The sequence below is a fragment of the Orcinus orca genome, chromosome 3, assembly GCF_937001465.1.
Source record: "Orcinus orca chromosome 3, mOrcOrc1.1, whole genome shotgun sequence".
Classification (NCBI taxonomy): Eukaryota; Metazoa; Chordata; class Mammalia; order Artiodactyla; family Delphinidae; genus Orcinus; species Orcinus orca.
This window is the reverse complement of record NC_064561.1, coordinates 11,471,089-11,496,042: the sequence shown is the minus strand read 5'-3', so window position 1 is coordinate 11,496,042 and position 24,954 is coordinate 11,471,089. Positions and strand designations below refer to the sequence as shown.

Sequence of the window (24,954 nt, the reverse complement as noted above, 5' to 3'; positions counted from 1 at the left end):
TAAAATACATTTATTAAAAAAAAGAGAGAGAGAGAAATGAGCAATGATATTCAATGCAGAAGTACAAGTGGTGACTGTCCTATAGGATCCAAGAAAACGGAGTCCCAGGCCACAGAACCCCACGGGCCCAGGATGGGTGCCTCAGGAACCTCAGCAGAGGGGCCCCTGCCAGGCTGTCCCCCCAGAGTCCTGCTCTGGGTCCCGGCCTGCTGTGGGGCAGCAGGGAAGGGAGCCCACAGCATGTTCAGGAGTGAAGGAGCCCAGGCCTTCTCCAGGATGCTCGGGCCACACAGGATGGACAGAGACGTGGCCTCGGGAGAAGAGGAAACAGAGGGGCCTATGGGGGATTCAGAAACGCCTCAGCAGTGCTCCTGAGGAGGCTGCGTTGCCTATGGGAAAGTCCTGAAGAGGCTGCGCACCCGGGCTTCCAGGCAACAAATGTCAGACCCCAAAATAGACAGGAAAATGCATTTGAAAACAAAGAGAGACTCTGTAAGGGGATGAAAACTTTAAATCCACGAGAAAAACACCATCCTTAATAGCCTTAGAAAGACACAGAACTTAAATACACATTTCTCCAAAGAAGACATACGAATGGCCAATAAGCACATGAAAAGATGCTCAACATCATTATTCATCCAGGGAAACACAAATCAAAACCATGATAAGATACCACTTCACACCTGCCAGGATGGCTAGAATCAAAAAAATGGAAAATAACAAGTGTTGGTGAGGATGTAGAAAAACTGGAACTAAGTACTGCTGGTGGGAATGTAAAATGCCGTGGCCACTGAGAAAAAGTTTGGCAGTTCTTCAGAAAGTTAAACACAGGATTACCATATGGCCCAGCAATTCCACTCCTCAGTGTATATTTGAGAGAACTGAAAATCGATGTCAGCTATATTCATGTCCTGGTACAGGAATGCTCATGGCAGCACTACTCATAATCATGAAGAGGTAGAAACAATCCAAGTGTCCATGGACAGACAAATGAATAAACAAAATGCCCACACAATAGGATACTACCTGGCCATAAAAAAGAGTGAGGCTCTGACACGTGCTACAGTTGGACGAAACTTGAAAACCTAATCCCAGTGAAAGAAGCCAGACACAAAAGGCTGGAGTGCGCAATCCCATTTGTATGGAGCATCCAGAACAGGCGCACCCACCAAGACAAGAGGCAGCTTAGTGAGGCTGGGAGAGGGGGAACGGGGAGTGGCTGTTAACGTGGGGTTTCGTTTTGGGGTGACTGCTTTGGAACTAGAGAGAAGTGGGAGCTGCACCTTGGGAACTAGCAACAATGGCAAAAAAAGAGACAGAGGGAGAAGGTGAAGAAATCTTCCAAAAGTAGAAGAAATTAAAAGAAACAACAGGGAAGACAATGGTGAACGGTGCAGCACAGCCCCCAGTGGCAGAATGAGAGGAAGGGCGAGGGAGGCCAGTGAGGCCTCTCACAACCACACCCAGGACGGGAAGAAGGACGAGGCAAGTTTTCAGACTGCAAGGGCTGGGGCGCCGGTCCCAGATCACACACCAGGCCATCCTGTGACCATGCAGATGGATACAGGGCCAGGAAGGGAATCTCCGTGGCTTTCCAGGGGCCAGGTCTTCAACATAGAGGGAAAGTTCCTTCCAATCTGGAAGACTAGACTTCGCCAACTGCCAATCCAGTGTGACGGCCACCCAGGCGTGAAGATATGACAGATGGAGCTCCCAAAGCCCTCTCCTCTGAGAGATGCTCCAAGAGCTGCGTCCCTTCAACCCCAGGGCAGAATCACAGACCCAGGAACAGAAGGACCCGCGAGGGACGGGGGCAGCTCCCGGTGGAACCCCTGATCCCCTGATAGTGATAAAAGGCCACGGCACAACCACGGGGAGCTTGGGGTTGGACATGAAGGACACAGAACGCTGAGCAGAGAAAGTAACAACTCGGCCAAGCAGGTTACCAACTCCAGGGAAAGCATGATGCGTGCGAGACGGACTGAGGCTCGGGTTGTCTAGGCTGTGCCCTGGGGGAGGTGAGGCCAGGACACGGGCAGGCCGGGGTGACTGATTTCAGGGCCAGGTGGAGTTGAGGCCTCATCCTGCACTGCGACGTCCACAGACTCCTCCTGGGACAGGCCAGGCCCAAGCAGCTACACACGTGGGGACTAAAAGCACAGGGGCAGCATCCAAGTCAACAGCCGAGATGCTGGGAGTGCACGTCTGTGCAGAGCAAAGCCACGGGGGCCCAGGCAGACCCTGGAAGCGTGAGCATGTTTAAGTCAGGTACGAGTTCAGAACAAGCTGTAGGAAAAGGAGGTGTTATAGCCCCTGGGGTGACACAAGTCCCCACACCCTGCCTGTAACAACAGAAACACCCCAAGATCCTGTTTTTTTCCTTCTTGCCGTGAGACCACAGCATCAAGACCTGCTATAACTGGGGCTTTCTTCAGGAAGGGAGCAACCTAAAGAAAAACAAGTTGTGCAGAGGGGCGCCTGGAGAAACCTTCTGTGTGGCTGCGGGCATCAGGGGTGTTGACCCTGCCCTCTGCGCGCCAATCAGTTCACGCTTCCAAGGGCAGTAGGAGCTGTCGGCTTCCCAAGAGGCTTCCGGTGGCGAGGCTGCTCTCCCAGCGGCCCACGCAGACGGAGAGAAGAGCATCCAGACAGCCCAGAGCGAAAACAAGGGAGGAAGCGTGAGCTTGGCATTATACTGAGCTCCAGAGTCCGCATCCCTAGGAACCTCCCACCTAACACCCCTCAAGATTCAGCCCAGGCGCTGTTTCCTACAAACCACACCCATTCACACACAGACAGGCTGCTTGCTCTCGGCCACACCCCTTCCTGGGAGCTCTGGGAGGACAAGACGCTTGGGGTCTGAGATCAGCGAGGCACCCAGTGAGAGGCTCTGAAGGAAGGAAGAGTGGAAGCAGCCTCAAGGTGCCCCCTACCATGTGCCCCTGGCCACCTCAAAGCACTAGGGTGGGTGTAAGTGACTATCTCAACCCTTTGCCAAAAAACGTGATAGATGTGAACACCTGCAGGAGGTGACTGCCTACCCAGGATGTGCTTTGCTGGGGCAACAGAGGACCCCCAGAGAGGGCAGTGGGGGCCGGGGGGGCACCTTCTGCTGAGACCATCTCCTCTCAGCCTCCCTGAGCACCCAGAGACCTCCAGACAGCCAGAGCAGTGACCCCGGGACAGCAGGTGAGTGTCCCGCAGGGCCAAGGAGGAACTCAGGGTTCACCTAGACTGGCCCCGACTCAGCTCTGCTTTCCAGACGCAATTACTGCTTTAAACAGCTAAACTTAAAAAAAAAAAAAAATCAAAAAAACAAAAAAAACCCAAAACCCTTCATAAATAGCTCCAAGTCCCTGAGAAATCACTTAAGGACTAATTAGCATATCAGGCTGTTCTGAACAGCACTTCACTTCACAGCCTGGGCTCCGGAGCCAGGCATCAATTGAGAAGGAAATCATTAATTGCTTGCCTCAGATGGGGGCCTACTTACCCACTTCTCCCTAGAGCTACCGTGGCCACTCCTGACTTTGGGTCCCAATTAACCAGAGAGGGGATGCATTTAATTAATGCTGCTTAATCTTGTCTGTGGGGAGTTTTGTTTTGCTTCTCTCTGCTTCTCGTCCTTGAGAGGCTCTTTTTAAGAAAGAGGGCCCGCAGCAGACGCCTGTGGGGATGTGCAGGTTTTGGAAGCAACCTTGACAGGAAGGGCAAGAGGGGGCAGAAGGAACGGTCTGGGGCCTTCTGTCCGGGCATTCTGGTGTTCAAGATGGTGACTCACACCCTCCACCCCACTCGGTAAGGGCTGGCCTTTACCCTACAGGAGGACACGGTGGGCCACCCAGGCAGTCTCCACAGACCCCTCCATCCTGCTTGCGGGCCCTGCAGCCTTTGGGGCCAGATGAGGCCCCCCCAGCATCCTTGGGATGAGATCTGCCCCAGGTACAGGGGCTGGGAACTCGCTCAGGGATAGGGAGGCAGTTACCGGATGAGCATCCGCTTCAGCAACTTCTGGTCCCCCTCTGAGTAGCCGGGCCAGTCCTTCTGCACATCCTTGTACACACAGTCCTTCAGCGTGCACGTGCCATCCTTGGCATTCACGTTGGCTACCTGCAAGACAGAGCTGGTGTCACCTTGTGTGATGCCCGAGAGAGACAGATGTTCCTGAAAGCATCTGCGAGGGGGCAGGGAGAGGCGGAGACAGACGTGAAAGGGGAAAGAGGACAGCACACTCCCTCCCCGAGCCAACACCTCACCCCACAGCTCCCCTGCGTGCCAGTGCAGCAACCCTCGGGGTGCAGAAGGGTCAGGGCAGCAGGTCCATATATACACGTCTTACAGCTGCTGGAGGCTAGGTTGGCTCCAAAAAGGGGAGGCTGCCATCTATACTCCCAAGACTCCATCACCAGCCCATCCCCCTGCTATGGACTGAACCATTTTTGTCCTCCCAAAGTCCACGTTAAATCTTAACCCCCTTAATCTAAGGTGATGGTATTCGGAGGTGGGGCCTTTGGGAGGCGATTAGGTCATGAGGGTGGAGCCCTCATGATGGGGTTAGTGTCTTTATAAAGGAGAACCCAGAGAGCTCCTTCACCCCTTCCCCCCTGTGATGACAGTAAGAAGGCAGCTGTCTATAAACCAGGGCACATGCCCTCACCAGACACCCAATCTGCCAGCGCCTTGATCTTGGACTTCCCAGACTCCAAAGCTGTGAGAAGTAAACGTCTGTGGTGTATAAGCCATCCAGTCTATGGTATTCTGTTACAGCAGCCCGATGGACTAACATACCCGCTCTCGGATTCAGACCTCCTGTGGCAGAGTCGGCCGAGACTGGGGTGCTGGGTGAGTGGTGCCTCCAGGGGCCATGCTGAGCCCACCTTCCCTGCAACCAGCCAGCCCTGCTGCTGCTGGTTAACAAAAGCTGAGCTTGTCTCCAAGACTCTTTAGAAGATGGATTTAAAACGTTTGCCATAAGATGTTTGACGGAATTCAGGCCCCTGACCTGAAGCGGGCACTTCCCTGAGTGTCTCGCTTGGGCACCATGGTCTCCAGAACACACGTGTGTAGCCGTGTGGCTGGCGCGCTGTTTTTCGCTATCACTGAGACTACAAGTTCTCCACATCACAGCAGTTTTCACAAGGAGTATTTTTAATGGTTGAGTAATATTCCACCAAGTGGCTACACTGTGATGTACTCAAACGTTTCTCCTTTGTTGGATGCTGACGCCGTTTCCAGTTTCTCTGTAGCATAAACAGACGTCACTTGTGCAGGTTTTTCCATGCTGGTGATGGTTTTCTTCAGCCAGCTTCCCGGAAGTGGGATTAGTGGGTCAAAGGCTCTGAACATTTTTATGGTTCTTGATACGTTTTGCTAAAATGCTCTCCAGAAGAGCCACCCACCCGTCAACACTCCCACCAGGAAGATGGAACGCCTTAAATCTTTTCTGTTTTCACAGAAGGAATAGAGAAGGCGCCTTTGAGCAGTGTGGTTTTGTTAGTGCTGTTCATCAGAGTCCCTGGTCACTTGCGGGGGCTGGAAATGAGCATCCTGGGTGAGGCACAGCCCCCGACACCTTCCCATCCCCAAGCTGGTGGGGGTCCTCCTGCCCCCCACACCGCTGCGGAGAACAAGTTGGGTAGTAAACACAGAAGCACAAGGCAGCTGGGGCAGTTTAGGAGAAATCAGAGCGGGCGCGAGGAGGATGCTCTACCCCAAGACACTGGCTGGGCCACCCCCTAGGAGCTGCCAAACCCAAGTCCACTGGAGAAGCTGGAGCCCAGTACGGTGCCTCTCTGGTCCCAGGAAAGGACCAGGAGCAATGAGAATGTCACAGGGGTTAAAAATGGAGCAGTGCCCCAGGCAGACCTAAGTCAGAACCACCAGACCCCTCTCTCTCCAGAGAACTGAGCCTGGCATCCCTGCCGCATCTGAGGGCTGCTCAGTGGGTAAATCTCAGGTGTAATCAAGTGCTCGGTCAGCTAAGGGTCACATTCTGCATTGTGCTTTTTTATTCTGGGCACAAACAGAACAAGATTAGAGAGCGGGAGCAAGGGCATTTCTAAGAACGCTATACCAGGGGCTGAGGGCCTGGCTGGATGGCAATGCAAGCTACGGGCACAGCCAGGGGTGGGCGTGGCTGCCGCACTTGTCTCCAGTCTTGGCTCATGTCTGATGCCTCTGTCCAGCTCCCTTCAGCCCTGCTGCGGTCACCCCGTGCTGCAGGAGGCAGCTCTGGGTGGCCCCCAGCCCAGGGAAAGGGCCTCCCACATACTTCCCCCATTTCCCAGGGGCACGGCCGGCACGCGACTTTCCAAGGAAACGAGCGCCCTGGGAATGTTGTTCCTGGTTCTAGAGCTTTCTGGGTGCTTTGGCAAGCCCCTTTGCCAAAGAAAACTTCTGGGCTCCAGAGCCATGCATCTATCTTCTAATAGGCCCCGAGCCAACTCCTAAGCTTGCAGGGAGAAACAGTGCTGCTCAGTCCTTGCCAGCATGACCTCCACGTGGGGGACAGCGGCTCAGGAGGCCAAATCCGCACAAAAGCACCCAGTGAGTGGACATGGGCACTCCTGACAGTAACGTGAGTCTCTGGTGAGCACCTCAGCCCTCAGGACACAAGAGGATGCTCCTCGGGTGAAGGATGGGGGAGGCACCCTTCACCTGCTCTGTGGATGGGGCCCAGCCCCTGCCCAGGCCTGCATCTGCGCCTCGGAATGCAGGGGAATGGAATGTCACAGAGGCCTCTCTTCCCTCTTCACCCGTTCCCTTTGCCCTGAACTCTCGGGGGGTAATGGGTAACACAGGGACCCCAGCCAGAGCACGGGGGGATGAGAGCCATGCCGACATCCTCCCAACAAACGTGCTGTGTGGTCACAGCAGCCTTGGACTGCACTGGGGATGGGGAAGAGAAGTGCCCAGAGGCCTGCTGAAGAACTCGGTAAATCTGAAACTCATCCTCAGACATAGCTACTGATGGTCACGGCGCGTACTTTCTGCTATAGGAGGCACCATCCAAGTGCCCAGAGTATCTGAGGCAGGGCCACGCCTCCTCCTCAGGATGCTGGCGTGACTGCTGCTGGCTGTGCCATCCTCACAGCGCTCTGAGGTGGCCCATCCCCACTTCATGGCAAAGTGGTATCCACATGGCCCAGCTGATGTGGTGAAGCCGGAGTGAGCCACTCACCTTCTCAGGGGTCTTCAAGTTGCCTCCTCTAGGGTAGGGCCTCAGGAAGGTGCTGGGGCCACCACCCTTGCTCCAAAGCCCCGGTTGCTTAACAGCAGGCTCCACCTGCTGGCACCACGCTCCTGCCCGCTTAGCTCTTGACCCCAAGAGAGGTGCTGTGGTCATGCCCCAGCCGCAGATGGAAGCCTGAGGGTCCAGACATGAAGCCCCTTGCCTGGAGCCACAACTGATGAGCAATAAGGAGGCCCTTGCTGTCTGACTGTGAAGCCCGAGCTCTTGCTAACTCATGCTTGCGGGTTCCTCAGACTTCGTTCAATTCTAAAAACCTTGTGCGACTGAAGTCTTGGATCCCCTGTGCTACGCGCACTGCCTGTGTGTCCGCAGCTGGTAAGGAGGAGGGCCCTGGACAGTGAGTGCCACATGCGCAGCCCAGGCCAGTCCAGGGCAAGCACGCACCTGCTGGAGGAGGCCGTCCAGCGCGTCCTTGTCCGCCTGGGCCAGGCCGTCCTTCTGCAGCCTCAGCAGCAGCTCGGCCTTCCGGTAGGGCCTCAGCGCCAGGAGGTGCAGCACCCGGTCACGGAAGGGCCGCTGAGACACCCCGCTGCCCCCGCTAACGCTGCCAGCGCTGGTTTTCTTGATGGCGCTTGCCAGGTTGATGGGGGTCGCCCGCTTCCGGGAGGGCACAGCATCCACTGCCCCCGGGGCCGGTTTCCGAAACTGAACCTTTTTGCCTGCAATAAGAGCCAGGCATTAGGGACTGGAAGGGGTGAGGGAGTGGCCACCGTGTCCCACTGCCTGGGGCCGACGCCAAGTTCCTGAGCGAGCTCGTGGGCACCCGTGGATGGCCGATGGCCGACAGCCCCAAGCTCTCACTAAGCCCAAGAGAAGGCAATTCAAGCCTCGTCCAGCCCCACCTGCTCAGTGGGGCCCTTGGGCGGCCGAGACTGCCACCTGCTGACCACAAACAGCTCAGTGGGCACTTGCAGGGCCCCACAGTCTCAGAAGCGGGAGCTACAGGAAAGAGAAGCGGGCTTAGAGCCTTAACTGACTTCATCATGGGCAGCCTACATCCTGGGGACCCAAAACACCTGACCCATATGGGGAGAGGGGGCTGATGTTAACAAGGGAGTCCCATAACTGCCAGAGGCAGGCACCCAGAGACTGAACTCCACAGCGCTATGCTGGTCCCACAGGATCCGTCATTCTTTTTTATGAAAAAGGAGAAGGAAAATAAAGGCGTCAGGGCCACTTGGGCAGCTGCTCTAGAGACCCCAGGGTGTGAGCAGCTCCCCAGCTGTGGCCCTGGCAAGTGCTCCTTGGGCAGACCTGGCTGTGCTTGGAGGCCCGGGGGCAGCAGGCCGATCCCCCACCCTCTTGCTGCAAACAGAGACGTACAAGGGGATCCTCCATGGAGCCTCCAGCACTGCTCTCGAGGGAGGGTGCTTCCACTCCTAAGTCATTAACTCCACCTTGGACGGCGCTCCCGCCACTGCAGGAACGAGGACTGCTGAGCAAAGTCAGCGCACACCTTGAATCCTTGGGCCAGAAACCTCTCCACGACGACTTCCTTTTGCATGTATCCCTCAAATCTGATTTGTCAAATGAACACAGGGAGGAAGTGCTTTTAGAATCCTCAGGGCCAGACTTCGTCCCCAGAGGACCCATCTGACGGGCCGACGTGGGGTGGGGGGAGAGGCCTGACACACCCAGGATGTGCACGTCGGTGGCTTAAGAGGCCAGGACACGAGCGTTTCCACCAGAACGTAAACTACTGCAAAAACCTTCATTGTACCCGAAATGGCACCGTAACACGAATTTTGGACCAAGTTTTTGACTGAAAGACCCACCCAAAATGTATTCAAATGTGTACAAATGTCCACATTTGCATCTTGAAGCAAAAGCAGGCTCTGAAGCCCTTTTAGATTCTGGCTGGCACCTCTTGGGCAGCTTACTGCCCAGGGCTCAGGCTCCCTGGTCACTTACAGCCACATCCACTGGGGCCCAGCGCTGACAGGCAGGACAGATTCCTGCACCGTCTGGGGTTTCATTCAGAGCCAACCCCACTGCCAAGCAAGGAAAATCGCATGCTCTTTGGAGCAATGTGAAACGCTCTTGCTTTTCCTTAAAGAAGAAAAAAAACCCAAAAGCCATCAAGTTCTCCCTTGCTGTAAGCCGTTTCACACCTCTCTCAGGGCTTTCTTGCCTGGCAACGCATTCCAATGACTCCTTAACTCCATCTGCATCCAGGAGGCGGGAAGACTACAGCAAGATGACGGGGCTTTCTAAATGGATAAATAGATAGTACTCTTCTCCCTATACTTTTAATGTTGTCAGTGTCTCGACTTCACTGAAATTGTTTCCAAGCAGATGCTGAGGGGCCAGAGCCTTCCCAGTGAACAGGGATCAATGCGTTTCCTTCCTGGTCTCCACCTTATGGCCCCTCGCTGGCCCCAACACAGCAGCAGGCCGCCCGCCACAGGGTGCATCTCGTCATCTGCACCTTGCCCCGGCCACGTCGGTCTTGGGAAGGAGACATCTGGGCAGGTGAGGGCAGGGGTGGCAGCTGGAGGACAGACCGAAGCTCTAGCTTCATGTAGGGTGAGTCTCCATGATGGGCAGAGGTCCCTAAGGCTACAGCCTGGGAGAGGAGCCCTGAGATTCAGAATGCCTGGAATTCTCGGGTCCCTTAGTCCATCTTGGGTTCAGAAGGCAGCAGATGCCACCCAGGAAGGACCTTCTGTCCTGACCCAACACTGACCCAGCTCATCCTACCTCTGTCAACCCGTCACTCCCGCTCCTGGTCTGGATGGGCCCTGAGTCTCTCCTGCTCCCCCGACAGCTGCCCAGCAGGTGCAAGGCCCCCACAGGTGGAGCCCCAGGCCCCTGATCCTCACCCAGGTAACGGCCTCCGGGCTTGATGACGATGGCGCCTCGACTCCGCGTCTCCTCCTCAGCCTGTGCCAGGCTCTGCCGCGCTTTCTGGTAGGAGTCGTCGGTGGCACACACTGTGATTTTGTCCTGGATGCTGCCCAGGCAGTCCAGGTGGACATCCCCATGGCTGCAAGACAAGGGGCCAGAAGCTGGGATGAGCACCTGGGATGACCAGGAGAGATGGTCACCACCCCCATGTCCAAGAAATGGGGCTTGGTGCTGACTTGGGCAACACGGTTTCTTCAAGGCACATCTTGACCCGAAAGAAACAAGGGAACCCAGGTCCCTGGGCCACAGGTGGCACGCCAGGACCTAGACCTGTGCCCTGAACACACTGTAAGGAGCCAGGGTAGCTCACTTGAGAAGGGGAAGAAGGGGCGCTGGGGCTGGAGGTGGTGGGTAAACATCTGCACAGCAGGCTGGGGCAGGGGACACCACAGTGGAAGTCGGGGGAGGCGGGTCTGCCCACTGGGAGACCTGGGGCAGCCTGGGCAAGGCTCACCTGGAGACGTACTGCTGGATGCAGTCAAAGCTGCCCTGGGGGCTGTCACGGCCGATGTTGGAGAGGTAGAAGGAGAACGTCCGCGGCTCCGTGGGGCAGTCAGGCTGGGGGATGGAGATGTGCTGCGTGGAGAGGGGGGGACATCACCGGTAGGTCCACAGCACAGAAGGGACCACAGGATGGGCCAGCACAGGACCCAGGCCCATCCCTGAAGCATGCCCCTTACAGTGGGAATGTGCAACCACATTCCTTTGAAACGCACCTTTGTTTTCCCGACAGTGACAGGACCAGCGTGTCACCATGGACAGGCTGCTGGTGGGTCCTGGGTTCTCATGCAGTGGCAGGGGGGTGGGGTCCTGTGTCTGGTTTCTAAGCAGCAATGGCAACTCAGTCTGAGGAGCACAGAGCACTCAGCACACAACCAGAGGCAGGGACCCCACCCCAAGCTGGGCCATGACTCAGTTTCCCCACCAAACAGGGCTGATCTGGTTCAGGACAACCGTAAAGATGAGATGAGACAAGATGGGTGGGCGTCAGCAGCGGGCAGGGCATGCTGAGAGGTCGAGATACCCTGACCCGCACTCCTACTTAGCAACGCCCTCTCCACCTCCTCCAGGCCAAACACTGATGACTCCACCTGGGTGTCCGTGAATAAGGCAGGCACGGGCTCCGAGGGGCTCACAGAGGGGCAGCACTTGCCCCCAATCAACCATGACAGGGGATGCGTGTGCCATGGTTTATGTAACCCCAACTTCAGAGAGCACCACTGTAGCCTAGCGAGGCAAAGCCACAGCCGCCAGAGGGAAGAGACAGACGACCTGGCTGACAGACAGACAGACAGCACTAGTCCTGGCCAAAGTGCAGGGCTCAGCGTAGGCAGGACATCCAGAGGCCACTTTATTCCAGGCCGACCCTCTGGCCCCCTGCCCACACTGGGTGAAGGCCAGCAGCTGCTGAAAAACACAGACAGGAAAACCTGACATTCCGGCTGCCAGCCCCTGTGCAGGCAGTGGAAGGGCCTCCAGAACCCTGTCACCAGAGGTGACCAGCCTTAAAGTAATCCCTGGGCTTGAGCACAGGAGCTCATCACAGCTAGGCAGACACACAAGGTGGGGTCACAGGTGGTCAACAAGAAGGGGCAGCACTGGGGGTTAGGGGGCAGCAGGCCTCGTTCCTGGGCTGTCGCACCAGCCCAGCAGGCCAGGGCGAGCACGTCTCCTCTTTGGTTGTGTGAGGACGCTAACACGCCTCATCAGTACTGGACAGAATGCGGCTCAGGGCTGAATCCCCCCTGCCCTGTGCGCAGCTGTCACGTGTGACTGCAGGCAGCTCAGCCTGTCTGAGCCTTGTCCGTGAGAGCAAGGACACGGCAGCTTGGGCCACAGGGAGGGATGCGGCTCCCCTGCCCCAGCCCTCAGGGTGGTGTGTAGACCCATGAGGGAAGCTGGGAGGTCACACAACCCAGGGCTGGCTCAAAATGCTGCAGGAACCCCTCAATGCACAGCCAGTCCCTGCTCCAAAGAGAGGCCCCTGCCGTGCACATTGAGAGCCAAGGCGTCACAGAGTGGCTCCCAGGCACAGCCGCTCAGGGCAGGAAGGGCCTGGCCTGGGGGAGAGGGACAGTCTGCACCAGCCGTCCAAGGACTGCAAATGACCTTGGGCCAATGATCATCCCTGTCCCCCACGTCCCCGCCCCAGGATGAATGCTGCCCAGGAGAAAGGCTGCCCTGTTGGCCCAGCTCCACCCAGCCACCCAGCTGGGGTCTGTCCAGCACTCTCTCCTGGCCCTCCAGCATGATCCTGTCAATGCAGTTCGGGGGCAGGGCCCCCCCCCCCCCAGGACACACACCCAGTGGCAGGTGAGGCCAAAGTCCATGGAGGAGACCAGCAGGGTGGCAATGCCAGGTCGGCCCTGGCCAGCCACGCAGGCCCTCATCTCAACACAGACACCTGTTTCTTTATGAGGGTCAAAAAGAGATGGAGCAGCTCACACTCAGCATCTATAAAAAATTCAAACCCAGACTGCCTGCTATCACTCACCTCGGGCAGGAAAACACACATGTACACACACACACACACACACACACACACACACACACACACACGCTCCAGTGCGTGTGCAGCATCTCGTCCAGCACTAGTAGCCACCCTGTGTTGTCTGCTCGTTCCTTTGCAGATGTGACTTTTGTTCTCCATTATAGAAGTAACTGAAAACCCAGCACTCAGATGCTTCTGAGGGTCACTGTGGGAGATGCACCCGCAGCCAGGTACACACTGATGCAGTCGCCCAAAATGCGGCAGGAAGACTGTGCACCACCAAGTCAGAAAAATCAAAAGGCACTTCCGATGGAGCCTGAACCCCAACACGGGTGGCTCTTCCTCCATCCTGACCTTGATCCTCTCCCCTCGCCACATCCCGGCTCTGGCAGAGACCAGGCCTCCCCAGGTGGCATTTTTCCATCTCAGTCTGCTCAAAGGGCAGTGGCTGCCATGACTGCCACAGTCCCCATCAGGCTATCGCCCCTACGAGGAAAGGAGAGGGTACGTACAGCATGAGCTCTGATGCAACCGTGCTTCTCTCTGGGCAGGGGTGTGGTGGAACCTTCACTGTGATCCTTTTACCCTGTGAGAAACTTTTCCACATGGGTATGTATGGCCACTTCCAAAATCCTGGAGGCGGGGGCACAGCACAGAGCCCAGAGGAGGGTCTGTGCAGCTACTGGGGCTGCAGGACGGTGGGAAGAGGAGCTTGCTTGGAGCCTGGCACTGGAGGCTCTTGAAGCCCCAGGCCCTTCCCAGCTCTGTGGCACCACCCCCTATGGAATCCTCTGGTTAACAGGCTGTTTTGCTGCTGGTTAACGATGCTGGTTAATGGCTACCAGTCACTGGAAACCAGCAGGGAAACCAGCCAGCTGGGCACGAATGGCTCAGGAATGCGCGGCTTTCTCTGTGACAGCGGAGAGCTCGACACATTTTCCGAAACTTGGGCCCCGCTTAGCAGTACGTGTGCCTTCTGGACCAGGTCTCAGCTGCCACGTGGCCCTCAGCTGGCCCGAGCATGGCAGGTTTGGGTGCATCTGATGTTAGCCCCAACTCCTGGTTATGGAGAGGCAGAGGGAGTTGTCATGTGTCTGTGTGCACAGACGAACAGATGGACCTGGAGCAACAAACAGCCTTGTCCCATCCCAAATGGTCCTGGGCACCTGAGGGACTGACATCCGCCTCTGAGGCCTAAGGCCCAAGAGGGGGTGTTGGTTCCACTGCGAGTAGGTCGAGTCCCTGCCAGAGCCCTTAAATCAACCCCCTTTGAAATCTGTCCCAAGTCAGGCCGGCAGCCCTCCCCCAGACCTGCCGGGCCTGGTCTGTCTGCGGTGCAGGTGGGAGCTTCGACGAGACAAATCAGGTCCCGAGCTGGGTGGGGGATAAATGGTGGGGAGCACTTGGTATTCCAGTCAGGTAAGAACAAGACAAAACAGGCACACACAGGAACCAAACTGATGAGCCAGGCTCTCTCCAGCCAGAGGGGTTTTCAGAGAACGTTTGTTTTCATTATCTTTCTTTTCCAGGGAACCCTCAGAATAAAACATATTTTGGGTAAAGAGTTACTACTGCGCAGCTAAATACAACTCCTAAGAGTTGTAGTGGCCTCTTCCGCCCACTGGGAGGCTAGCTTCCTCAACCCCAGACCCAGGGCGCTTTCTAAGCACCTATTTCCTTCTGGAGAGCCGCTCCCGCACACTGTGGGCCCTGGGAAGCGGGAGTGCACAACGCCCGCCCACCTGCCCGCCCCTTCCCGGGCTTTCCAAGTTATCCCCATGACACAGCAACAAGCACCCCTGTGGCTCAATCTTGCACACATCCCTAATGATTCCCGCAGAGTTGGCTCCTAGATCACAGAGACACCAGTCAAAGGCCCTTGACAAGTGCCACCAAACCTCATTCTGTAAACTGCCGTTTGGGTTCCTGCTGCAGCACATGCAAATGCCTTCAACAGCCCTGGATGCCAACCCTACTTCCCTTTCTTTCTTTTTTCATCAACTGAAGAGTGCTGGGCTGCAGCCGGCCAAGTGGGGTTTTCTTTTCCCCTCTGCAGCCTGACGCTTCACCAGCTGTCAGGGGCTGACAACTTAGAAGTGACCCCTGATGGCAGAGGGGCCCAGGTCAGCCAGCTCAGTGTCTGTGAGAGGGCAGAGAACACACATGTACACGGCAAATGAAACAAAGGTGAGCATTTTGCTCTGAAGACGATGCCCTAGATGCCCTAGATCATGGATGTGCTACAGGTGGGGCCAGGCTCTCCGGGGAACCTGGCAATGCCATACAGTTGCCCCAAGGAACCAGCCAACACCGGGGCCCAGCCGCACAGCACCCAGCCCTTGTGGCGCTCACAGCACAGGCGGGGAGGTGGCTGGACTGGATGTGACTCCCAACCCAGGAGCTGAGTGACACCGAGACCCTACGCCAGCTGTACTACATTCACATCAGGTGGGGATTAGCACCAGGAACTGAGTGAGCGGGTTCTGGAATGCAGGGAGGACTCTGGTTCTCCTAAGGCCAAGTTAACCTGCATACAACCCTTGAGGTGGGTGGCCCATCTCCTGGGCAGGGAGGCCAAGGGACAGAGGGAGAAGATCTGGCCAAGGTCCCTGAGCTAAGGAGCAAATAGGGTCTCAATCTTCAGTCTGCCAGCTTCATGGGCCTCTGGGAAGTGGGCCCTGTCGGCCTACACGGGGTCCAGAACATCGAGTCAGCCCAAGCATCAGGAACGCTGAATGAGCCTGCCCAACTCCACCCACCAGCCTCCTACTCTATTTCCAACCTCACAGGTGGAGTGTACGGAGCGACCAGGAGAAGTGGGAGCGGAGAGCGAGGCACCCTGCCTCCTCCCCTCCTCCGCTCTGGGTGACCATGCAGGTATGGCCTGGTCAGGACAGAGTCCGCCGTGTGCCTGGCACCAGGCCAGGCCTCTCACACCTGGCAGGGAGGAATGGTCACATTCCATCAATGCCCAGGAGGAGAAGGACAAGGTCCAGAGGTCATAAGGGGCAGACTTAGCACCTGATCCTTCACAGCAAGCTGGGAAAGCACCCCCCTTGTCACACAGCCCCCTCCAGCCCTCACATGGTCTCAGGGAATAGCCTCTTAGTGGAGACTCATGGCCTGGCTTGCCCCGAGCTGCAGCGCAGGGCCTCCACACCCTCAGAACCTTCTAGGAACTCCATTACACATGAGAATGCCCAGAAGGAAGGAAATGTGGGCAAAGCATAAGTCTAAGACTAAGATGTTGGGACCCCTAACTTGAATGGATGTGGCTCTTAGGTTTTGCACAGGAATTTGGGCGACACGGGGTACAACCCAGGAGAACCTCACAGCGCTTCTATGAGCAGCCACGTGGTGCCTTGCTGACTAGAAAGCATCGCTCACTGGATAAATGAACACCAATCCGTGCACTGGCTTCCTCATCTTCCCACGGCTGCTGAGGGCACAGAGTGATCATGGGCCACAAGAGGGCGCCACTGGGCCAGTCTGGCAGCAAGCCCAGCATTGACCTCCAACCCCTGGGGAAATGTCTCAGGGAAGATAAAGTGCAGACTGCAAAAGGGTGACTGGCAGAAGACTGATGGGGCCAATGAAGGTGTGGAGGAAGCCCCAGAGAAGGCACGGGGAGGCGGGGGGGTGGGGGTGTCGGGGGGAGGGCCCTGGGGCCTTTAAGGGCCCCACCGACCTTGACTGGTCTTGGGGTGATGGTCAGTTCGTGTGTCCCCCTGGCCAGGCCACAGCCCCCAAAGACTCTATGAGTGGTAATCTGGGTGTGCCGTGGAGGTACTCCGTAGATGCAGTGACACCCACGACCAGCGGACTTTAAGGAGATGACCCTCCATGCTCTGGGTGGGCCTCATCCAACCAGCTGAAGGTCTTAAGAAGGAAACTAAGGCCTCCCTGAGGAGGAAGAAGCTCACCTATGAACCCCAGTGCCAGCTCCTACCTGCCCCATGGAATTCAGACTCATCAGCCCCACTACCACATGAGTCAATGTCTTGCAATAAATCTCTTGGTATCAATGTATCTGCACATTCAGACACATATCTCCTCAAGGCTCCATCTCTCTGGAGCATGCTGGCTGGGGCAAAACCCACAGAACCCCTGGTTCTGTAAGAAGCCAGCAGGCTGTCAGGTGGAAACTGACTTAGACACATATGGCAACTCTTCAGATTTTAAAAAAAAAAAAGACTTGCAATGAAGACTAGAAGAAAAACTAAAGTGTTCTAAAGCACCTTTGGTAGGTGGACGATATGGGGGTCCTAAGACCTGGGGGGGTAAGGATTATAGACAACCCACCCTTTCTTCCATTCCCCAATTTTTCTGTAAGATGGTTATTTAGAATCAAATACCTTTCACGAAAAAATGGGAATGTTGAGTTTCTATAACCCCCCTGCCCAGTACCAAAAGCCAGACAAACACCCATGGTCCCAGGTCCACCAACAGAGACAAGCGTCCCACCCTGGGGGGGCACAGTTCCAGGCTTGCTTGGGCTCTGGGGCCATAGTTTTGAATCAGCACAGAGATCAAGTCAGATTGGCGGCTACAGGAAGGAAGTGGGAGAGACTGAAGAGCCACTGGACAGGAGAGCTGCCTTCAGACCACAGATGGCCTGTTGGTGTGGCCCCAGCCACAGGACCAGCCTGGAGGCAACCAGAGGCAGACCTTGACTCAGCATAGGGCCCAGCCTGGCACAAAAGTGGATGGGGCCAAAACACTGCTCCCAGCCGGCTGCTGTGCCCAGCAAGCCCTAACAGGGCAGGGAGCACACCAGTTCCACAATTCTAAATATGATTAAGACCAAAAAAAGACTCACCCCCTGACTTCCTTGAAATCGGATCGAAGGTCTCAGTGAAACAGAGTCCTGCAAAAAAGCAAGATGGAAAAATGTCAATAAAGAATCTGGAAATTCAAAGACTCACTTCCCAGTCATACAAGGAGCCAGATAAGGACAGTGTTTTCAGGAGGGGTGAAATAAAATCCACACATGTTGAAAATTACAGGAAAGGTTACTGGAGCAGGGTTTTGAAGGATCAATAGGAGTTCCTCAGATGGCACAGGGGCCAGGGCTGAAGGTACACATGAGAGGCAAGAGTGAAGATACAGGCAATGGGCAGCCCCCTTTCACCATTCGCCCAAAACCAACAACAGCCCAGGTCATCCTGCCTCAGAAACACCCCACTGGAAAGGAATCGGGGTGGGTGAGCACCACCAGCCAGGAGGCAGGCTGATGAGGTGACGCCCTGCCCCCCAACACCCTGGCAGGACAGAGCCCAACGCCTGCCCAGCTCCCACGTCACAGCTTCAGAGCAGCTTGTCACTGCACTTGGAGTGGCGGAATTTCCAAATGTCACAAGAAAAAATACACCAAAAAACTCAAAATAATTTAAGCTTTAGCTATTCAGAGATCAGCCTTCTGGTGGAATTTCAGAAAGAACACGGATCCAGATGGAGGGTCGCACCTCTTTTTCTCATCTATCTTGGGGCTCTCAGCACCCACCTTCTGTGTAGCAGACATCACCCGACAGGGTGGTGCTGGTTTGTCACCACAACCCCTTCCCTCTGTGCCCATTGTCCTCCCCAGTTCCTCCACAGGGTGCCAAAGTCTTGGGCTCTCCCACCTCCATCAGAGCCCACCTGTCAGGTCTCCACCCTAGCGCCCCCTAGAGGGAGGGGAGGCTCTCCCACCTGGGCCCCCCCACGCCTCTCTCAGAGCGTCTGGAGTGGCTACCTGTCTGCTCCCCACTCAGAATGTCAGGCCCACCGCAAGCCCTGGGTGGGTAGAGGAGCTACATACACGTGGGGAGAACCAACCAATGGGCAGACTGGCATCTTGGTGCCCGTGACCCCGTCACCAAGTGGGCCAAGGGCTGTAGGCATGTGAGGGAGACAGGGCTCAGCCAGCTTGGACCCTGTGGGCCACACACTCACCCCACTTTGCTTACCAGGAGCCTCCCCTTTTGCCAAGGATCTCCAAGGACTCCGCCATTTGGAGCAGACCTGAGAGGTCACACAGAGCTCCAGCACTTACCTCCATGGGATCTGACCCCCCAGAAACCACCCCACACTTCTAAAGCACAACACTCCTCACCGCCAGGCTGGCAGATATGGGAGGTCCTCCAGCCCCTTGTGCTGCTCCAGCCCCTGCAGGCACAAGGGCCACCGTGCTGCTGAGACAAGGGCCAAGGTCCCTTCAAAGCAGGCTCAGGACCAGATGACCCGTCCCGCAAACCACAACCAGACCACTGCCTGGGCTGCTGTTCAGAGTACTAGAGGAGCAGCACCGGTGGGGGCCCCGCCTAGCTGGGCCCCTGCAGATGCAACATTTAAGTGGCCTCTGCTTGGAAATGGGTTAAAGACAGAGATCAAAAAGAAGACCTGCAGGTGGCCAATAAGCACGGCAGAAGCCCTTACTCATCAGTGAGGAAGAGACGGCGCAGGCACCTACTGGGCTAGCTAAAAGAAAAAAGACAACACCCCAGAACCCTCGTCCTTTACTGGTGGGAACATACAAGGTGCTGTAGAAAAGTCTGGCAGTTTCTTAAAAGGCTAAACACAGAGTTACCACATGACCCAGCAATTCCATTCCTAGGGATATACCCAAGAGAAATGAAAATATATGTCTGCACAAAAAACATACATAGCAGAATACTCTTACTATTCAAAAAATAGCCAACAACCCAAATGTCCATCAGTTGGTGGACAGAGAAACAACAGAATACTACCCAGAAATAAAAAGAAACGAACTCCTGATGGACACAACGTGGACAAACCTCAAAGCCACCAGCTAAGTGAGAGTAGCCCAACATATAACACCACACGATGGATGATTCCATCTATATAAAGTTCCAGAAAAGGCAAAACTAAAGATCAGTGAGTGCCTGGAAGTGGGGAGTGGCTGCAGAAGGGCTGGGGGGAACTTCTTGGGTAGAACATTAACACTCACTGACTATACACCTAAAATGGGGAAGTTCTATGGGTTACAAATGATGCCTCCATAATGCTGTGACCTGCCCTAGGGCATACAGAGGGTCTTTCTCTGAAGACTCGTGTGGGCTTTGAGGAACACCACCTGAACATGGGGAGAGACTCCCATCTGTTAACCATTTTCAGTGCAAGAGTGATGTAAAGTGGGTGGAAGGGAAACAGCAGAACACACAAGCACACAGCAAAGACAGCGTCAAGGTAAAGCCACCCTGTCGGTCGTCATTACGGAGCTCTCTACTGACATCACCTGATCATGAAAGCTAGGAAGTCAGGGTGTTCTTGACCAGGGAACAGCAAGTGCAAAGCCCGGAGCAGAGACGTGGGACACCATGGTAGTAAAGAGCATGCAGGACTTGGTTCTCATGCCCCCAGGTCTCTCGGTTCAGATCTCCATGCAAGACTCAGCTCGGGGCTAACCATAGCACCATGTGTGTCTGTCATCCACACACAGCAAAGCCTCTGTGTTCCAGGGGCTTGGGGGACAGAGGCCATGACATCAGCAATGATGTGAGCCCGGATTTAGGTAGCGAAGGAGAGGAACTAAGAAGGGTGCACCTTCCCAGGAGAGACTCCATCAGGGCAGCCCCCCTGGTGCCTGGCTGACTCGATGGTGTGGTGGGCCATCCTCCCCCTGGATCACACGCTCCCTGTGGGCCATCTAGTGAAGCATTTAACTGGCCTAGTTGTCAAGCAAGTTATTTGGGAGACTCTTTTCTCACAAAGTCATTCAATCCCCAAGGGCACTGAGAATAAGACTTTATACTGTAGAGCAGTTAGCCAAGAGGTCTAAAATCCCAAGCTTCCTCCACTACGCCAGGAGGGCTGGCTTCAAGCGTGTGTCCCCATGCCGCCTGACTTTCCTCATAGAACCAGGGTCCGGGCCACATGGGTTCTTGTGGTGTCTCCTCCCTCCAGTAGGAGGATCAGGCCAGGTCCTTCTCATCGACAACAAAGCAATTCACTCATACCACTGTGCACGCGTGCATGCATACACACACGCGCGCACACACACACATGTAGGTGATGGGCCACCTGTCTATCGTTATTAGCAAAAAAGACACCAAGCCAAGACCTGTCTAAATTCCACCAGCCCCTGTGCCGGCAGAGGGGACAAGAGCCCCCATTTGGAAGACTTTGGAACAAAAAGAGGAGTCAATGACACTTGGTCAATGACTGAGGTGTATTTTTTTTTCTTCTTTTCCATTTTTTTGGGTCACGCTCCACGGCTTATGGGATCTTAGTTCCCTGACCAAAGATGGAACCCGCACCCTCGGCAGTGAAAGCAGAGAGTCCTAATCACTGGACCACCAGGGACTTCCCCTGAGGTACGTTCGTTTGTTTTATAAATTTACTTATTTAATTTATTTATTTATTTTTGGCTGCGTTGGATCTTTGTTGCTGTGCGCGGGCTTTCTCTAGTTGCGGCGAGCGGGGGCTACTCTTCGTTGTGGTGCACGGGCTTCTCATTGCAGTCGCTTCTCTTGTTGCAGAGCATGGGCTCCAGGCGTGCAGGCTTCAGTAGTGTGGCACGTGGGCTCAATAGCTGTAGCTCACGGGCTCTAGAGCGCAGGATCAATAGCTGTGGCGCACGGGCTTAGTTGCTCCGTGGCTGTCTGTTTACTGACTGACTGACTGGCTGCACCTTGCAGCTTGTGGGATCTTAGTTCCCTGACCAGGGATTGACCCCGGGCCCTCAGCAGTGAAAGCACAGAGTCCAAACCGTTGGACCGCCAGGGAAGTCCCTCCCCTGAGGTGTATTCTAATGGCACTCAGCCCATGCTGCCGAACAGCTGGCGACCAAGAGCAGTCAAAAGCACATCTGCTGGCACCAGAGGGCCCACCCTCAGTGATCTGGGTTAATGCAGCTGCCTAAGCTGGCTGTGGCTCTCGCCCATCAGTTTTCCTCTGTCCTGGGGGCAACAGCCTTGATCCTTTCTGCAGACCTTTCCACATGGGGTGCCGGTAGGTAAGCTGCCTGCTCACCACTGTGTCCCCCGCATCCGGTTTCCAGGAGGAAACACAGGCACTGGCCAGGGCACCTCTCCAAGGGCTGCAGGAGTCTCTGATTTTGGAGTGTCCTGCACACTGGCATGTGACCATCCCACCTGTCACAGACTCCCAGCTTGGAGGCCCAATAACATTTTAATGAAGCACAACAAAATTAAAATTTTTACAAGAAGGTTTAAGAAAAGAGAATTTTCTAAAGCGTTCTAAAATGTACTTAAAAACTACTTGTGCGTCTTCAACATCCACCAAAGTGGCCTTTGGCAACTACTGTTTTGTTGTGGCGCAGGGGCTACTTGAAATGGAGATCTGTTTTAGATCAAAACATCTTTTTAAACAGAAGTTTTCAGGTGCTTACTGTGAAGCAAATACACTTTATTTGAATTACTCAAAGTGCATCCAGCCCTGTCACCTCCAAGAAACTATCGGAAGGAAGCTGGTCACGTGATAAACTCATCGGCTCTCTCCCTTCCTTCTGAGTCAGGTTCAAAGTGGGGCAGGTAGTCTGAGGGTAACCCCAAGTGCCGCGGGCCCCTCTGAAAACCCTGCCATATGGGTCGCTCACAATGACAGAGGTGCCTCCCAGCACCTGGGGCCATGGCCCCACTTCCACCCTCTGCTGTTAAACAAAGCAGGACAGGACCATCTGGGCTAATTCCCGCTCCAACCAGCAAGCTGCAGTGGACGCCAATGGGGACCCTTACTTGGAGGTTGCTGGGTGTCCACTGGGTGCGCTCAGGACACAAGCCCCACCCATCAAAGGCCTGTGCCTGACTCCAGTGGGTGGCCACTGGGCTGGTGGGAGTAGGAGTGGCTGTGGTCTACCAGCAGCGCTGCACACTGTGCAGGTCTGATGCTGGCTGTTCCTGAAGGTTCCGGGGAAACCTGGGCAGAGCAGCCTCAAGGCCCCAGGCCGGCAACTTCCAACCTCCTGTAGGCAGGCCACACTGAAAGCCAAAGATCCAGGATCCCTGAGGAACAGCCCGCCTGCACTTCCCTTGTCTTAACAGCCTGGTGAAGGCTCGGGACCCAGAGCCATCCTGAGCAGGGGTGGCACCACGGGACCAGGGCACATGGCACCCAGGAACACATCCTGCAGGCTGCAGGCTAAGAGCTGAATTTAGGCTTGTTATTGCTAAACTCCACCACAAACCTCAGGCATCAGAGGGGGTCAAATGACTCGCCCAAACCCACACAGGGCCAGGATCCAACTCCACCTGCCACCTCCAAGGTTCTCTGTGCTGGGTGGTACACACATTTGCAGCCTCCCGTTCTCTGAGCCCTTCAGGGACTTGCAGGCTGACCCCAGGAGGACACAGCCACGTCTGCTGCAGTCACCTCCAACCTTCTGTCTGGGGATTTTGGTGATTAGGCCGGTGACTCATGCCCTGCACTCCACTTAGAGGGGGCAGGCCTTTCCACCACTGGAAGGCCATGGTGGGCCACCCGAGCCCAGGAAATATTCACTGGATGGTTGGAGGGGTGAATGGACAGATAGCTGTCCCGTTGAATCTTCTCAGTTTCTTCACAAGCAGGCCCCCATGTCAGGGCCAGACAGACCACCTGGGACCAGACAAGCCATCCACTGGTGACAACTAGGGTGCTGGACAAAACACACAACAATGCTTTCAAAGTGAATGCAGGCAGCACTGGCCAGAGATGTGAAAGAAGGGAAACGGCCAAGGGAGCCTCTGGACTGCTCAGCTCACTGCCTCCAGGAACCTCTGGACCACGGGCCAGGGAGGCCGAAGGAACTGCACGTGCGGGCAGAGGCCCATGAAGGTAGGGACAGTGCAGAGGGACAGCTCCTGGCACCTGCAGGGGGCCTTGAGCTGCTGCCCAGGAAGGCTTCGGGTCTCTCCCTGGGCTGGGGCCCCAAGCCCAGGAATATGGGCCAGGAGACGCCACAGACAGCCAGCCCAGAGGAGTCCTCACTGCACCACTCAGCAGTGGAGCTAAACCAGCCCTCATTTAAGGGGTTCTCTTATTCCCCTTACTAAGAAATTTCAAAAACAAGCTTCCCCAAGATCAGCTGATCCACTGCTAACCAAACTGCCTGCCAGCAGCCAGCCGAACTGACACGCTTTAAGACAATAAAATCCAGCAGACAATCCCATGGAATCTACAACACACAGTATCCAAAACCCAAAACTCTCCAGACATGTGAAGCTGTAGAAAAATGTGAACCTTAACCCAGGAGAAAAATCAGTCAATGGAAACAGACCCAGAAAGGACAGAGAAGATGGAACTATCAGACAAGGGTTTCACTTTAGAGCAACTACTCTAAATTTAAAATGCTCAAGGGCTTAAAGGGAACCTTGAACTGGTGAGAAGAGGAATATGAAGTACCAGAGGAGAGTCACATGGAACTTCTTGAGCTGAGAAATGCAGTATCTTGATGAAATACTTACTGGGTGGGATTAACGTTAAACACTGTGGAAGAAAAGGTTAGTGAATCTGATGACAAAATAATGTCAATTTACCCAAAATGAATCACACAAAAAAAAATCTACAGGAAAATGAACAAAGCCTTGGTGAGTCCGGCTGCGTGTCTGAAGACTGTGGGAGGTGAGGAAGGCCAGCCCATGGCCCTAGACGGTGGGAAATCCAGGCGTGGGAAGCATGAGGGGAGGAGTATTACCACGGGCGCCCAAGGCCAGTGTGTGTGAGTAGGAACACGGAAAAGCCGAAGTAGTGCCCAGACATGAGGAAGACGTCCAGATGTCTCACCGCGGCAATGAGCGCCGCGAGGCTGCGTGGGACGTTCTGGAACCTTGCCATGGAGTGCTGCGTAGATGGTGGTGCGGGGCCATGGCCCAGAAACGTATGTTAGGTGAAAACTGTCTTCCCACGCCGCTTGCACACTCCGACAAGAACTCTGTAGATATGCGTGTGTGCATGCATATGGGAAAATAAAAAGATTACCAAAAAAAAGCCGTGGTGAACTGTGGGACAGTACTAAGAAGTCCATTATACATGTAACTGGAATCCCAAGGGCATGATATCCAAAGGAATAATAGCCTCAAACCCCCAAATGTGACAAATACTATAAATCCACTGACCTAAGAAGCTCCAGCAGAAAACAAGGAACCACGTGGCAACACACCATAAGCAAACAAGTGCAGCGGGCTGACTGATGCACCACAAACGGAGACGCGCTCACAAGGCCAAATGTCAGAAACAAGCTCAGAGACCACAGAAGGACATCTTCAAAACACTGAGGAAAGAACACTGCCAACCCAGAATTCCATATACAGTGAGAAGAGAAGGTGACATAAAGACTTGTTCAGACAGAGGCTGAGAGTCTGTT

The 24,954-nt window shown here is 55.2% G+C and overlaps 3 protein-coding genes across 6 annotated transcripts in view; 2 read left to right on the top strand and 1 right to left on the bottom strand.

The window, feature by feature from the left end:
- Positions 1-24,954, top strand: part of UBA52 (ubiquitin A-52 residue ribosomal protein fusion product 1) — a 143,973-nt gene that overhangs the window by 41,679 nt on the left and 77,340 nt on the right. The gene's annotated exons all lie outside the window — the stretch shown is intronic.
- The window catches only part of KXD1 (KxDL motif containing 1), a 256,867-nt gene that overhangs the window by 157,706 nt on the left and 74,207 nt on the right, over positions 1-24,954 (top strand). The window lies entirely within an intron of this gene.
- The window catches only part of ELL (elongation factor for RNA polymerase II), an 81,428-nt gene that overhangs the window by 11,866 nt on the left and 44,608 nt on the right, over positions 1-24,954 (bottom strand). For all 4 annotated transcript variants that reach the window (XM_004277534.4, XM_033401410.2, XM_049708737.1 and 1 more), the window contains 5 exons: positions 17,470-17,517; positions 10,614-10,735; positions 10,075-10,238; positions 7,637-7,911; positions 3,986-4,110 (listed from right to left, as the gene is read on the bottom strand). In XM_004277534.4, coding sequence (XP_004277582.1) covers positions 3,986-4,110; positions 7,637-7,911; positions 10,075-10,238; positions 10,614-10,735; positions 17,470-17,517 — 734 coding nt within the window. The remainder of the gene's footprint in view (positions 1-3,985; positions 4,111-7,636; positions 7,912-10,074; positions 10,239-10,613; positions 10,736-17,469; positions 17,518-24,954) is intronic.